This window comes from Grammomys surdaster, unplaced genomic scaffold, assembly GCF_004785775.1.
Source record: "Grammomys surdaster isolate TR1022 unplaced genomic scaffold, NIH_TR_1.0 126189, whole genome shotgun sequence".
In the NCBI taxonomy this organism is placed as follows: Eukaryota; Metazoa; Chordata; class Mammalia; order Rodentia; family Muridae; genus Grammomys; species Grammomys surdaster.
The window spans coordinates 4,092,749-4,110,349 of record NW_021620995.1 but is presented as its reverse complement, the minus strand read 5'-3'; the positions used below and the strand labels follow the sequence as shown (position 1 = coordinate 4,110,349).

At 38.0% G+C, this 17,601-nt stretch overlaps 1 protein-coding gene across 4 annotated transcripts in view; it reads right to left on the bottom strand.

The window, feature by feature from the left end:
• Positions 1 to 17,601, bottom strand: part of Tdrd3 (tudor domain containing 3) — a 125,695-nt gene that overhangs the window by 32,830 nt on the left and 75,264 nt on the right. For all 4 annotated transcript variants that reach the window (XM_028758327.1, XM_028758328.1, XM_028758329.1 and 1 more), the window contains 2 exons: positions 6,247 to 7,097; positions 11 to 136 (listed from right to left, as the gene is read on the bottom strand). In XM_028758327.1, coding sequence (XP_028614160.1) covers positions 11 to 136; positions 6,247 to 7,097 — 977 coding nt within the window. The remainder of the gene's footprint in view (positions 1 to 10; positions 137 to 6,246; positions 7,098 to 17,601) is intronic.

Here is a 17,601-nt window from a genome sequence, read left to right as displayed (position 1 = left end):
GATCACGTACCCATGCCTCTGTCTGAACAGGCTTGATATTGCTTAGTAGCACCTCTTCATAGTTTCCGTAGTCCGTGAACCTAACGACCGCTGTCATACCCGAAGAATGCAGGGCTTCAACTTCTGCTCGGTAAAACTGAAGGTGCAAAAGAAGTTGAAGCAAGACATCAGTGCTGCCTACAAAGACAGTGTCTAGGTAACAAGTTCATGTTCTCCACATCCTTCTAAAAGATGGATTATCTAATTATGTACCAGGAAAGAGTTGGTTTTTGCTGTATTATAGTAGTAACTAGTACATTTCAAGTAATTATTAAGTCAGTTCTTGATGTTTCCTTCTCATGTCTGGGTGCTAATAACTTTAGAGCAACATGTTGGCATGTTATCCATTCCCCCCTCCCTTCCTCTACTTTAGATTCACTATTATGTTGTGAGTTGTTTCATTATATGTTTCGATCTTAAACTTTTCTAATTGCCTAAGTTTACATAAATTCAACAGTCATCCTGTACCCCACGAAAACAAATGCCTGTTTAGCAACTTAACCGTTTAATCTTTAGCTCCTGTAATCCCATAGAGTAACTGAAAAAGTGCAGGATTCAATTTGTCTGGTTTTTATCTTCAACTCTCTAAAATACAACCCTGACACAGAGGTGAGTTTTTAAAAGCTGTATAAGAAACCTAGCACTAAATAAAGCCATATATTTAATTTCTTTTTTCAAAAAGTATCTATAGTTTTATAAAGGCTATCCAGGTAAAACAATAACAGCAACAAAACTTCTCTATAATGTGGAAATTAGTGCAATACAGTTGTAATGGTCTGCTATTTAAAAAGCTGAGAACTCAGGAAGAGCTTCCTGTGACAATGGAACACATTTATTTATTTATTTGTTTGTTTGTTTGTTTGTTTTTAAAGATTTATTTATTCATTTTATCAGAATACACTGCTGCTGTCTTCAGACACACCAGAAGAGGGCATCTGATCCCATTACAGATGGTTATGAGCCACCATGTGGTTGCTGGGAATTGAACTCAGAACCTCTGGAAGAGCAGTCAGTGCTCTTAACCGCTGAGCTATCTCTCCAACCCATGGAACACATTTAAAGACAAAGAGTATTCAGCCAACTCGAATATTTCCAGGGGAAGTTATGGGGCCATAAACATGCACACAGGGAACTAATAAAAGTTTTAAAGTAATTATGATATGACATGACTGCTCAACAAATAACAAATTAGGACTTGTATGTAGTAAGTGTCATATAATGAAAGGTCTACTAACAGTTTGTATTTCATGCACAGGTAAGAAGATTTTAAGTGGAATGGATCATAGTAATGCAGTATCAATGAAATGCAGATCTAAGGTTGCAGGCAAGGAAAACAATTTGGAGGCTATCATTATAATATTCAACTCCAGAGGGAGAAATTAACTAAGTTAATTTTATAGTGTAATGCGAGACGGAAAACTGCCTCAAATTCTCAGTTCCATGGAAATAAAACAAATATTGTGAGGAATTATGCAAACATTAGACTATACCTGTTGAACATTTCCAAAACATAATCATAGTAAAAATTAAGCTATGGCTTCCTAATGGTAGTTATAGCCCATATCTTTTCTTATATTTCTATCTTTACTTTTATCTAAACAGAAAAAGAATGTGAAAGTTGTCTCTTCTTGACAAAACATTTAAATATGCCCCTTAAGCTGGGTAGCTTTGGGGGTAACTATGAATAGCCTCAATTTTTAATACTTGAGTATAATCTAGAATCTACAGACACACAACTAACTGAAAAGATACATGTCAGTGTAAATGAAAGTGATCACATTAAAAGATCCTCTCGTTGTTCTAAGAACACTATATAGCTCAAAATGTTTTGAATATCAAGATAGTCTAGATTTTCATTATAAACCTATTCAACCCATGCAACAAATGAATTCAGGACATTGTTTTCTTTCCTAAATTATTAATCAGTCTTTATTTTGATAAAGTACCTATTAAGTATAGGCTACCATAATGATAAATAACTAGAATGTTTTATTGAAGAGAAATGTTTCCTTTGATCCTACACACACACTGATTTTTAGACAATTATAATTAAGATTAAAGCTTTATTAAAAAGTGTGTCAAGTTCTATAGGCATTTGCATACACACAGTCAGAACTAACCTACATATCCTCAACCTAGTGCTTAGCAACTACAGAGTTATGGTTTATTTAACACTCAATTTTTGCAGAAGGAACTTGTCTGCCAATTTCAATTGGAATACAGACAGACCTGTTCTTCTCTGTTGCTCCATTTATCTCTGGGTTGATCATTTATATCCAAACCTTTTCTTTCTTTTGGCAGCAGACAAGAATACCAAGGAGATACCCTTTTTCAAAGACGGTGGTATTAGGCTTGCCAGCAGTTGGCTAATGGAGGGTTGCTGTCACTAACAGAGGCATAATTCTTATAGGATGTCGACGAAAGACTGCCTCATTTACCAGGTCTTTCCAACATGGTTAAACTTCAATCCTAATCTCTCCTTTTTCTGGCTCTAGTACAGATCAACCCATCACACCATAGATCATCCAGTATAGAAAACAATACCTAATCTCTCACACAAAAGTCTAACCTGGTAGCATTGTTCTAAGGTCTACAATGTAAGCTTTATAATCATTTACAACCTTTTCCTTGCCTCCGAATGAAGATGAAGTAGCTAAATATAAAGACTTTTTCAATATGCAAATCAAGCATTTTCTTGTGACTTCCATGGGCAACAGGCATGTAACTTCAGTCCCAAGAGAATCTGACCCCCTCTCCTGACCTCTGTGGGCACCAATCATACATATGGTATACATACATTCATGCAGGCAAAACACTCATACACATAAAATAAAATGACTAACACTTTTTTCAAATAAAGTACCTTGCAGTAAATCTACCAATGTAAAAGACTTACACAGTGAAAATGCCGATAGGAAGGAAGGGAGGGAGGGAAGGAGGGAGGGAGGGAGGGAGGGAGGGAGGGAGGGACTGTAAAAATACTATTCTGCCAAAAGTAATATTACGATGCTGAATAAACACCATATTAAACCAACTTCTAATTTGTTAAATTCATAGATCAATCTGAGAAGCTATTTTAGTAGATGTCGATTAACACAGTTATGTACAACTAGTTAAACTTCAGAGAGTAAGAGACCACAGAACGCTAATCTCTAACCATAACACAAATACTGCAACTGGCCTCCCAAGCCAGGGAGGCGAATTAGCCGAAGGTGGTGGACGACTGCAAGAAAAAATTATCTTCTGGACACAGCAGGGCAGTGTATGAACTCACAGCAGTTGTGATAGCATGTACAAACCTTGTGCAAGCCAAGGCCACACCAAGTCCCAGCAAGGAAAGATAAGTTGGGCACACAGTCCCACTTCAACTCCAAGCCTTGAAGCTAATGGCACAGCCTTTAAAGTTTGAAATTATATTTTAGAATGGGGCATGAAACTAAACAGAGTTCTCAAAAGATGAAAAACAACCAAGAAACATTTTTTAAAGTGCTTAATATCCTTAACCACCAGGGATATGAAAATTAAAACTACTTTCATTTTATCCCAGTCAGAATGGCTAGGGTCCAAAAAACAAATAACAGTTAAGTGCCAGGATGCATGAGGGAAAGACGAACAGTCACTACTGCGTGGGAGAGGACGAACTGACGCAGCCACTGTGGAGATCAGTGAAAGCAGATCTTCCACAGGATCCAGCCATATCACTTCGGACTGAAAGGGTAATGAATGAGAGATTCTATGCCCTACTAGAGATACCTGCTCAACCATGTTCACCAACGCTCTCCTCACTGTAATAGCTAGGAAGAGGAAACAGCCTACATGTCTATCAGCTTATGAATGGATAATGGAAATTTGTTATTCAATATTATACAGCTATTAAGGAAAACAATTATGAAATTCACAGGTAAATGGAGGTAAACCAGACTAATAAAGACAAACATTGTGTTTTTCTCTCATTTGTGAATATTAGCTTCAGTGATCAGGTATGCATGCTTCCTTTGGAATACCCAGAGAGATCTGGAAATTAGGAAGGGCCAACAGGTAGAAAGGGAAGTAACTGGAAGGAAAGATAAGAATAATGGAATGACAATAAAGGCCTTCAGAAAAAAATCATATGGAAACCTGCTACTATACTTCAGAAGCTTCATCACAGAGCACAGAGAGAGAGAGAGAGAAAGAGAGAGAGAGAGAGAGAGAGAGAGAGAGAGAGAGAGAGAGAGAGAGAATGAATAAACTTACCCTATAACAAGATGACAATACTTTTATAAGCCACTCACAAGCTAACAAACAAAAGTCGTATGCCAAGAATGGATTATGGCTTTTCGAATTGTTGGCCAGTGAGTTCTCATAGACTGCAAATAGTCCAGGTTAGTGCCAATGGCACTGGTGACCTGACAGAACTTGATGGTAAGACCCTACTGCTGAAGACAGTACATATTTAAGTCATAGGACATGGAGATAGCAAGCTGTTAATAACCTGGAAGCTCCATTTCCACTCGGAGCGTTCGTAGTTCTGAGAGGCGCTATGCACACTACTATACGAGAAAAGTAAGCATCAATCTTATCCAGCTATCAACCCTGCAAACAACAATGACTACTGCAGCAAGATATGTCCAATAGTAAAACAGAGGCTTGAAGAGAATGAGCATAACCAATCACTGTTTAGTTGGATCTAAGGTCCACTTCACAAGTTGAAACCCATACCTGGCACTATCAGGGCTGAGAATCTATGGGTGGAGAAGTCCTAGTCCCAATGGGAGAACCTACTACTATTATTAGACTGTATTAATAGTATTAGACTGTTATAGATTAACACACCTATCAACTTGTATGAGAAGAGCTTCTATTTACAGTAGACGGTGATTAACAAAGAGACCCACAACTGGTCAAGGTGCAGAGAACAGAACACCAGAATGTTCAGTCCTAAGTGCAACATAGTAAGTCATACCCCTAGCCCCATGGCTCAAGTACCATAGAAGGGGATGGGCCAGAAAAGAGGCAGAGGCAGTGGATGACTAAGAAAACAATGCTGTCTGGACATAGCAGGAAACTCCACATATGAACTCAGAGAGGTTGTGAGAGCGTGCATAAGACCTGTACGAGCTGAAGTCAGACTAAATCACAGAGTGAAGAGGATAGGAGTGTAGCCTCTAGCTAGACTAGCCTCTAGCTGAGGAACTACTGGCCACTGATAGTTGCTGCAAGAGGGAGAGTCAGTTTTCTTTAAGAATGTATCCTGGTAAGTTGACTATGCTACAGTCAAAGACTCCACATCTAACACTATGTGGGCAGCACAAATTGGAATTGATGGGTATAATATGTTTTTAAAGACTTTGTTTATTTATTTATCATTGATTGATTGATTGCATCGGTGTCCTGCCTGTGTGTCTACATCTGGATGAGAACATGAGATTCCACTGGTGCCATGCATGTGCTGGGAATTGAAACCTGGTCCTCTAGAACAGCAGCCAGGGCTCTTATCTGCTGAGAAATCTCTTCAGCCCCCGTGTATAAAAAATTTAAAAACAGGACACAAATTTGAGTGGGTAGGGAACAAGGAGTGGATCTGAGTGGAGTTAGGAAAGGTGATAAATGCAATTAAAATACATTGCAAAAAATTCTCATTGAACTCACAAAATTAAAATCAACGTTCTGGGTTCTCTTCCCTTTCTGTGCCAACTCAAGTCTCCCAGCTCTCAAAAGATTCTTATCACTCTATTCTTTTGCTTTTTCCCCATCTTCTCCTTTCCCACCATGGCTTCTTTCAGTCCCTTCTAGCCAACAAGTAAGTATTAATTTATTTATTACAAGGTTTAAACTAGCTTATATTCATTTTTCTTTTTTACAGGCTGAATATATAATATTCTCTCTAAATGAAAACGTACATAATTTTGTACCACTGAAATTATTTTCCCCCTTGGAAATGAGTAAAATTTGAAAGAAAGTAAGTGCCTCTAATTTAGCAAATAGTATGAGAACTATGGCTGAACTAAGTTTAACCACTTTTTATATGGTTCACATATGTAAGCTAAAACAAATTCTGCCTAAGCATCCACAAAAAAATGTTAAATATTTTATTAATTACATACCTATAAACCTCCTTAAAGGCTCAAAACAGGTATGTTTACAGAATAATGCATACAAATACTTTCTACAGAATCCCATAAGACTATTATATAACATGTAGCAGCATGTTTCCAACATTCATACCTTGTTGTCTTCCCAATAAAGTGCAAAACATTCATCTCCAGGTTTCCACATTTTTGCATACTCCACAGGAATGGATGATTCTATCACCTTTTCAGGCTTAATTGGCCCAGATCTTCTTTTGGGCCCACTATTATAAAATATTTTATCATCATAGGGCACAGCTGTGACAGGTCCTGCTGGCTTAATTGGTCCTACTCGTCTTCCTTTCAGAGGCATATCTGTTTCTCCATTTGGAACACCAACAAAACTATTACTTTGGACAGGATTCTGGTAATCAGTATTTACACTAAAATGTTTTTCAATTTTTAGACCACTAAAAGCTTCACTATTCATTGTCCGTGATTTCCTGTCATAAAAATGATCAGGATTACCTGTTTGGTTTTCTCTTTTCCCACGTTTTTGGTTATTATAATCTGCCAATTCTGGAGGAAGTGGGTTTTCTTTTGCCTCTGCATACAAAGGGCCTCTTCCTGATCTGTTTTGCATAGAGTTATCTCTCTTTTTAAAAGCGCCATCGTTATGCTGAAAACCTAAAGGATATGAAGCGTCTTTAGTTCTGTCATATCTAGAATATGGCCTATCACACTTGATTCTCTCTTCTGCCCACATATCAGAACCCGAAGAACTACTTGGTCTTTCGGAGCCTCTATTTCTAGATAATACGCTGTTTTCTAAGGCTGACTTTGAATTGGGGGTATCTCTTTGAAAGCGAGGAGGTTTCTCATTTCTCGGCTGCCTGGTATCATTTCGAGGAAGATGTCTTGATTGATTGCCATCCTTTATCCCATTTTGCTCAGTATTCAATACTCTGTGCTGTCCTTGATGAAGGTGCTGTGGCTGTGACTTAGGTTCTAAAAGGCAGAAGTACATGCATATTAGAATTAAGACAGCATTGGTAGTTACTTATTTTTTAAATGCCTAAACTTACACTGATAGAAAGTTACTATGCTAACATCCCCTATCTTCATACCTTGTTACCTTACCTCTCAGTATCTTCTAAGTTCTAGTTATCTATCATGAAGTCTTCCTCATCAGCACATTAAAAAGTTAAGCAATGATGGAATCAATATAAAAGTAGTTTAGCAGCTGCAAATTTATTCTATGTCAAGTGAGGAGATTACACATACACACGTAAATATATATATATATATATATGTGTGTGTGTGTGTGTGTGTATGTATATATATGTATGTATATATATACTTTCTTCTACTGTTTCACAAAAAAAATGCCTTACAGTATCAAATACATGATTTATCTTTGATGAACAAGTTTGGTTTTTTCTTTCAGTTGGTTGGTTGTTTTGACATAAATCAGTGTCAAGACACAGCTCCTTGTACATTGCCTGGGATCACCAGATTTCCAAAGATGGGCACTAATGACACTCTGTTGACCTATTTCCTGAATTATAAGAAAACTACCCTCTTTGTTCTCCAGATATTAAATGCAAATTTATTATGTAGCTACATGTTTCCAACACTCACTAGAAGCAAAATAATTGTCAAGTAAATTGCTCAGGTCAACAAAAATTAAAAAGATGTTTTATTCTAAGTCACAGATTATAAACCAAAATTCAAAATGGCAAGATGAGCAAGCAAATAAAAGAAAACATCATAGCAGATGTACTGTAGTTGACATTTAAAGTAAAATGAATTATTTTCTAGGTAAGTTTCTCCATGCAGGCTAACCATCTATTAATTATGACAAAAAGAAATACCCAAGGCTTCAAATGCCTGCCAATTAGATTTATGAGAAACTTACCCTAAGAGTATCTATTTTATAAACATACTCAGATGTTTTACTTTTAACAATCATATTCAATATAGAAATTTTTCTTCTTATTTTTTAATTTATGTTTATGGAGGAGGTTGTATATATATTGTGTATGGCATAAGTGTGTGCACAGGCCAGATCCCCTAGAGCTGAAATTACACCAGATGGTAATCCACCTGAGTGCCAGGATCTGAACCCTGGTCCTCTGGAAAACCAGCAATCACTCAACTGCTGAGCCATCTCTCGAGCCCTCAGTCTGCTTTGGAGACTCTTGCCAACATTAGGATTTGTCTTGGAAAAAAGACTTAGGGAAGAGAGAAGACTGGTGACACATAAGATGAGTATGCTCAACAGAAAGGCATGTCAGAGACCAAAGCAGCAGTGCTCTCTGATGGCCACATAGGCACCCTTCACATAGTATCATGATACAGAAACACTGAGGCTTAATTAACAAAACAGGGTAAGGTTCCTTATAGAGTATACTCAGGAAAATTTTGTTGCCAAAATAAATCAAATATAAAGATATTTGACTTGTCACTAGCTAGATATGGAAATATATTTGGAGAATAAGCTTTTGGGCTTGCTATGGTAAGGATTTGTTTTTCCCTTAAACTATTTTACTCAGGGTCACTAATACCCATGATAGTCAAAAGACATTAGAAAGGAAGCAGGTAACCTTGAGAATAACTGCTAAAAATACATAGAAAGAAGGTCCAACTAGACTTGATAGCTGTGAGATTAGTTGATCTCAGTTTTGAAAGAAAAAACAAGGAAAGCAAAATTTTCTAGTCTACAATTGGGGTTAAGACTCTTATGTTAACAATTTAATATGTTTACTCCAGAACAAATATCCCAAGAAATTCCGAGGTAGTTTATCTTTTTTTTTTCCAAACAAATAACCAAGCTTAGAAAACTGCACAAGGGTAAAGAGGAAATGTCATTCCTTTTAACTGTCAAAATATTATCTCTAAGTATTGGCTATAAATGGTAACATAAAACAAGTAATTTTACTAATAAAGAACATATACTTCATTTTCATTATTATGCTGAGATATGCCAAGGTCTAGCCTCAACTTGGAGAGGTGTTCCTGAGAGAAGTGGATATCTGGGAGCTTCGAAACAAAAGACTCAAAGTCAAATTGTGGGTCCAAGCTGAAGCCTGTGTTCTGCTCAAGATGGCTCTCTAGACAGCTCTCTGTAGATAGCTCTTGGCTCTGGAGTCTGCTCATGCTTGAAATAGCTCTCTCATGTTCGGGAAAATTCTAAATAAAAGCTCTCTGGATAGGTCATGGGTTTTCTGACCAGAGTCAGAAAAGCTGCTATAAAAAACTCTTGGATTCTTTGAGCAAGTCAGAAATCCTATTTAATTCTAAAAGTAATTCTTGGGTTTTTCTGATCAAAATCAGAAAGCCTGAAAACATTTTAAAAGACCTGTGTTCACTCTCTAAGCAGTTCTTTCTTTAAAGCTGCTAAGTTGTGTTAGCTCTCTAATTCTTGAGATTTCTAACCAAAAATTTAGAAAAAAATTCTAAAAGAGCAATGAAAAATTCTAAAAATCAAGACTATGTTTGTTTTCCATGGATTTTCTGACCCAAATCAGAAGTCCTTTTAGAAAAAAATTCTTGAAAAGCTGTCTTTGCTCTCCAGAGATCTCCAGGCAGCTCAGCTCTTGCTAGAAAAGTTCTAAAAACAATTGCTATCACTCTCTGCTAGCTTATCTCCTGCAGACCAAAAGCCCAGTTTTTAATTTATGTATCAATTCAGTCATTCATTCCAGGTTCCCTCTGGATCATTCCATAAATCATCATTTCATGACCTTAGCCCACTGACTCTTAGGAAAACACCAAAGTCCATTTTCTTTTAACATTGCAAAAGAATTCGGAGATCTGCCTGCCTTTGTTAACTTGGCAGAGTTGGATCTCTCCCCTCCCAACACCGTCCTGAAATTACCTTAGCTGGGTGGGATTCTTGCCTTTGGACCACCACTCCCTAGATCTCTTTAAGTCCTTCCTTAGCATCTCTCTGACAAGCTGGCTCACAGTGCAGCTCCCTCTGTTCCTTTAGATCTGTGAAGCTTCTTACACAATTCATAGTGCATCCTTATATTTTGCATAGTTGAGAAATTATATATTTTTAAACTCATGTTTTCAGGATTCCCCAGCCTTAAGGGCTGTCCTGAAGGTCACAGCATTCTACCCTTTTGCTGAGACATTAGACACACCCTCACCTTCCAGACTAAAGCTGTCTCTGATTATCATGGAGCATTAACCTAGGCAGAGATGACATTCCTCGAAAATATTTACATTATTACACAAAAAACCCTCACACCTACAGCAAACATCAACAGTCTCGGAGGCCCTGCCTTGTTCCCGGAAAGTACCATGTCATTCACCCTTATATGGCTTCAGTTTTATAGTCAGAATCCAGGTACCTTCTGCCACTCTTACAGAGAATCAGGAATCCAAACTGTAACACTCCAAACAGCACCAGACGCTAAATCTATAACCGCTACAGTAATACAAATGTATAAGAAAGAATAAATTCATGAGCTTTTAAACCTTAGCCAAAAGAAAATAATACCAAAGAGTAGCAGAAGCAGGTGAGGATTTTCTTTTAATCATAATGCTTCTGATTCAAAATGAAATCATCCTGGAAATAGATGGAACACTGAAGATTACATAGCAGAATACAGGAAAGATTAGCAGACTATGATGAACAGTATTATAAAATAGACAAACCATGAACACAATAACAGCTCAAAAAGAAAGAAAAGGCATCATCACAAAGTGTTGCTGTGAGTTAGCGTGAACTGAAGTAAATATTGTTATACCAGATCATTGATTTCAAACTGTGTTTATAATAACTAAAATAGTTTCAGCACTATATTAAATTTGAGAATCATCCAGAAAGAAACTATTGTCAAAAACCAACTACTTCTATCAGTATTAAGGATGCTGAATTAAACAGCCATCTTATAGTATGAATACTTCCTTTGCAAAATACTCTATCTCCAGTGGCATCTACTCCTTCATTTTAAGGTAGTGTTTGAATATCCATTAGCATCTGACTCTGATCTACAGCCAGTTAAGCAGATAGACTAACTGTAGCTCTTCACCAGTTTGGGTCCTATAGTGTAAGAAGTAGACACATGGACCCATTCCTAATTCTGAAGAAAACTCCAACTGACAACCAATTGCAAATGAAAATTTAGTTTCCTCCCAGAGAGTCTCATTCTCAAGAGTAGGCTCCTTGTGCCCAGCACTGATGGCAACAGAAAAAAAGCTCAGTAGCATCTTTGGAGGCTCCTTGTCTCATGGTAACATGGGAGGTATCTCCACTATCAAAAAAAAAAAAAAATATATATATATATATATATATCTTTTACTTTTCATCTTATTTTATTTTTTATTTATTTTTTTAGTTGTTCTTTTAGCTCTTCAGGTCCTTTGCATACATACTATGGCTTTCAGGTCAGTGTTCTGATGGGATTCCTGTGTGTGCGATGGAGTAGGTCACTTTCCTGTGCTCTTTGTTTTTCTGATTGTTTGTCCAATTCTGATGTGTTATTACCTTTGCTTAATCTTATCTTATATATAAGGGAGGAGCAGAAGGAGTGAAAAGCATAATCGTGATACATTATGTGAGAAATAGAACTATTTGTAATAAAAGGAAATTTTTTTTAAAACCTTAATCTGTGCACCAACTACTTCCACCTGTATCCTGAAAGCACAATATTATTATCCTTATTTGACAAGTGGAGATTCAAAGCAACGCACCTCAACTAAAATCCCACCTAGAGAGTGTGCAATCTAGAGCGACACTAAAACCCTACTGAATCTAAAGGCTTCTCACCTCAGTATGCCAGTCTGCATGCCCAGAAACACTAAAGCAGCCAATGAGATAGTTATTGCTCACTGGTAAGGTGCAGAAAGTGCAAAGGCCCCTAGTAATCCTTGAACGGCTGAAAAACACATTTGATGTCAGGAATGCTAAACGCTGCCCTAAAATCATCAGTATTTTACATTCAAGCAGAAAAACTGAAGCCACTGGAAAGAACTGGGCTAACATTTAAAAGCTTTTAAAAAATCAGCACATAGAGCATAGTATGAAAGTTTATATCAGAGGTCAGCCATCCACTAGGTCTGTAACATTAGGCAAGATATTTAACATTTTTTAGTCATATCTTAAAATCAATAAATACACAAATAAACAAATATGTATTTCAAATACCTGTAAAATATTTAGAATAGTATTCTTTAATAAACTCACAGTAAATATTATTAACAATCATTATCTATAATTATATAAATAAGCTTATACATCAATATCCATGAAAGTCTTATACTTCAATGAGAAGCTTGTGTCTATTTACACTAGTGGTCTCAACCTTCCTAATGTTCCTCATGTTGTGGTGAACCCCAACCATAAAATTATTTTCATTGCTAGTTCATAAACGTAATTTTGCTTCTGTTATGAATCATAGTGTAAACACCTATGTTTTACCATAGTCTTTCAGGGGTCATGACCCACAGGTTGAGAACTGCTGATATATTCTCATTGCCACAAATGCCCGCCATTACTTAGAATATTAACTATAGTTTTCTGCTTTTTCTGTTCTTCTAAGTAGGGTAGAAAGAGTGCTTTATTAAAAATATTGCAGTGTTATAAAAGAGAATATTCAGATACATTAGAAAATAAAAGTCATACTCTCACACTGTTTTTCACTTAAAATATAAAGTCTTTATATAAAAATCCATATACCCTTACATTTTTAGAGACTGAAAACCCTCACTACCCTATCACCAGAGACATGAAAAAAGTGTAACGGTACCTGCACACACAGCAACTGCGGAAGTCTCAGAGGCTACTTTTCAATATAACGCACAGGAACTGAACACTTCCATGTACAAACACATTCTCCACCCTCAGGAGCTGTGTAGCCGACTTTGAGATTAGCAGTATTTTACAACATCTGTCAAGTCAGTTAACACAGCTAGCACATTCAGTTCAGTGCTACAAACTTTTTATTCCTTTATTCTGATGTGTATTTTATTTAAAAGCTTTTAATAGCCCTCAAATTTTGGACTATAACTTACTTTTTATTTTTCAAAATTAAAATATAATTACATAATGTTCCCTTTCCTCTTTCCTCCTCCAACACACTCATGTACCCTCACCCCAATCTCAAATGCATGGCCTCTTAAATTGTTATAACATACATACATATACACATACATACATACATACATATATACATACACATATACATGGATTCACATACATGGATTAAGCAGATTGATTTTACATTTAGGAATATATATTTGGTGGTTTTATTTAATGTAAATGACTATCAATTCGAGGATATTGGAACACACATTATATACTCTCGTGTGTATATAAAAATGCATGTGTGTGTGTGTGTGTGTGTGTGTGTATGTGTTTTACAACCATAGATTCAAGCAAACTGGAGACATTCAGAAAATATTTGCTCAAAGAATTACTGAAAACATGAGAAATGAGACAAACCCCCAAGTTTAAATTACTTGTTTAATGCTTTCACCTCTGCTAAGCTAAGGGTAAAATAGCAGGTGCCACCTTGTGCTCTGCCTTCTGAAGATGAGGAGTCCATTAAAGCACACTGGGCAAATTCAGACTGTGCACAGATGATTATGGGAAAGACTGATACAGTACAACAAAGCACACAAAGTACAGTATAAACAAAGTAACTGTTTAAAGCAGCTCTCTCCTGTGCATAGAAAAGGCTGAGCTGCAACCCAAGGAAAGACCTTCTCCTGCTTCCTAGTCTTGTCTCTGACAAACTCACAAGCACCTCAGTGTCTTCATCTAAGAAGTAACCTTACCACAGAATTAGGAAAATGTAACTTGAAATGCCTAAGGGCATATGGAATTATAACTACCACTGAGAATAATCCCCGTCCTATCCCTGAGCAGAGTTCTGATGCTTAGTTCTGTACATCGCAGTGTATAATGAACACTGAAGCAGACGGGGTCAGCACTGTCCCTGTCCTTATACAAGGTACAGGACAGAACCACAACCGTCTATCCTGTGGTGGCCATTTATAATGGGGAGAGGTGGACAACAATACACTCAAGTTGAAAATAATGTTACCTAATTTAACCAAAGTCTCAAAGGAAATAGATTATTGTGGTAAGATTAGTAGGACTTCTGCTTTGTATTTTAATTGAGCCCAAAAGAATAAGAAATGGGAGAGTGCTCCAAGGAGAGGAAAAACACAGCTACCTCATGTCTAACTAAAAACATCACCTTTACTGCTTTCAAAGGGACAAGTACTGTGAGTTCCAAAATCTCTAAACTGATACCATTTATGTTAAATAAAGACAACAAATCCAGAAAAGTGATTACACATAAATTAGCATTTCTTTTAATCTGATCAGGCCTTCATTAATTATTCAAAAATATACATTGCTTTCCTAGGCTCATTAAATTCTATCAAAGGTATGATCCATACTAAACGAAACACCAAGCTTAAGATGAACATATTTATTAAAATTTTAAAGTCCAAAAGTCCCTTAAGTGTGGAGAGCCACATAGTGCTGCGCCCTTAAGATGGCGCCGGTCTCCGCCTTCCGCCACCTGTTGGCGAGTGCTCTTAGGAGTAAACACGGGGTCAGAAGATTGTTCAAGGGTACTGAATAAGCTGCTTGGAGAAGAGCTCTCGCGTTGCGTCTTCCTTGCTGGTCGAGGGTGGACGCAACACTTAAGAAGTAAAACTCCATTACTAGGAAGTTATAAAGCATATCACTGTTCCTATGAATTAATAAATCTTGAAAATTCTGAGAAACACTGTAACTGCAATCCCATCCACAGTCAGACTCCTATCCAGCCAGGGCCAGGCTTAAAATGCACACCACGCTGGTGCTGGTTTCAGATGTACATAAATAAATAGTTCAATCTAGAGAATGTCCCTTTATACTTAAAATACAAGTAAATGTACTTTAGGCTATAGTTATAACAACAGTCCATATTACAGATTAAGAAGTTGAAGCTGAATAAGGTCAAGTAAGTATCAGTATACAGCTGGATGGAACTAGTCCATCAGGCTCCTACCCTAACAGTCAAGCTACTAGCTCTAACTGGATGAAACTAGAAAAGATCATCCAGAATGAGGTAACTCAGACCCAAAAAGACATGCATGGTGTGTACTCACTAATAGGTGGATATTAGCCAAGAAAGAAATGAAGGAAGGAAGGGAGGGAGGGAAGAAGAGAGGGAGAAAGAAAAGAAAGGAAAAGAAAAAAAAAAGTAAAGTACAGAATACCCAAGATGTAGTCCACAGAACTAAAAAAGGTCAACAAGCTGAAGGGCCCAAGTAAGGATACCTCAGTCTCACTTGGGAGGGAGAAGAAAGCAACCACAAGGGGAAAGGAGCAAGGCACTGGGAGGAAAGGGGGACAGGGCCGGAAGAGGGAGGAGTGGGGAACATGATCTGATATTGGGTGTGGAAAAAGGACTGAAGCCCTGAAGGCAGCAGAAAAAATGGAAACAGGCAACCTCAGGAGGTAGGAGGTTGGGAGGGACCCTCTAGAATGTACCAGAGACCTGGGAGGTGAGAGACTGTCTGGACTCGAAGGGAGGGACCTTAGATTAAATGCCCTACAGGGAGAGGGAACTGTAGAGCCCACCTCCAGCAGAAAGTCAGGGAAGTGAGGGATGGGGTTGCCATCCCACAGTCAAAACTCTGACTCATAATTGTTCCTGTCTGAAAGAACTACAGGGATGGAAATAGAAAGGAGCCTGAGGAAAAGAAGGTCCAGCAACAGTCCAAAAGTGGGATGCAGCTCAAGGGGAGGTGGCAAGGCCTGACACTATTACTGAGACTATGGCACTCTTACAAAAAGGGACCTATCATGACTGTCCTCTGAAAGACCCAACAAGCAGCTGAAAGAGTCAGATGCGCATATTTGTACCTAACCAATGGTCACAAGCTGCTGACCCCTGTGGTTAATTAGGGAAAAGCTAGAAGGAGCTGAGGAGGAAGGCGACCCTGTAGGAGGACCAGCAGTCTCCATTAACCTGACCCCACTGAGATCTCTCAAACACTGGACCACCAACCAGACAGCATACATCAGCTGATATGAGGCCCCCAGCACATATACAGCAGAGGACTGCCAGGTCTGAGTATAGTCAGCGGAGATAACCCTCAAGAGACTGAAGGGGCCACAGAGTTTAGAGGTCTGGTGTGGATGGGGGGCAACCTTGTAGAGACAGGGTGTCGGGGACGAGGCATGGGATGTGTTAGAGGGTAGACCAGGAGGGGAATAAAATTTGGAGTTTAAGATAAATAAACAAACAAACAAACAAACAAATGAAACAAACAAACATGAGTTATGTTTACAAGTTTCTCATAAAATTATGAATTATCATGGTAGTATTTTTGCCAGAGATACTTTTTTAAAAATTACTGTGTGAACAAATCTGTGTAAAATGAGAACACATCTTTTGGGAAACTTTGGTTGACTCTTCTCCCTTCTCTCCAAACATCACGATTCCATAGTAAATCCTGAAACAATGAGGAGAACATAATTGCTGTCTCTGCCTCCTGTCCACCTATCCTCAGCAGCCGGACTAACACAGAACTCTGTATGTTCTTGGGAAGTGAGGAAGGGGCCTTGTTCCAAGCAGCTTCAGCTCTGGAGGTTCACCCTCACCCCTGCAGTGTCGTCTGCACACCTTCTAGGCCTCTTCCCTCTGGCATCTCCTAAAGTCTCGGCTCAGAATACAATCTGAAAGAGTCAGCTCAGCAGCCCTTGGGATTAGGACAGACTCCTCCACATGTACACAGCAGCAGCCATAGAGCAGAGCAGCTTTGCTCACTCCCTGCCCTCGCAGGCTGGGAAAGCTCAGACTTTTCTTTGGTTTGCTACCCTTCTCCTCCAACAGGGTCTAGTACATAGTAAGCCACAATTAATATGTGGACTGAATAAAGCAAACCACTCTCCAGTACTTTCTAAAACAAATTACATGAGCTTTTCTTCTGAACTGACTGTTTTCCAGGGCCAAGACCACAATAATTTTAGATTCAATATTCTCCCTAAAATACATATTCTTGAAAACTCCAAACTATATTACAGCAAGATAAAACCAAATTCTTGCAATTTAAAGCCAAAACATGCTGATAAAATACAAAGCTATCTTAGGGGAAAAAACATCAAGGTAGATTGAAAAACTGAGATTCAAAAAGAATGTCCACATATGTTGTGACATCCTTAACAATACAGCACCAGTTCAGCGGGTTACTAAGGTATAGCTGAACCGAGTGGAATATCTGGAACTCTTCAACAGTTTCTGCAAAGCAATCACAAAGCACTGAAGATCCTTACTATAGAAGATGGAGTTAACTGAGTAGTGTGTAAGTGTATGTCACAGCAAAGGCATCACATTCTATAACAGGCAGAGATACATTATACACCACACACACACACACACAGAGAGAGAGAGAGAGAGAGAGAGAGAGAGAGAGAGCGAGAGACAGAGAAACAGAGAGACAGAGACAGAGAGAGAGAGAGAGAGAGAGAGAGAGAGAGAGAGAGAGAGAGAGA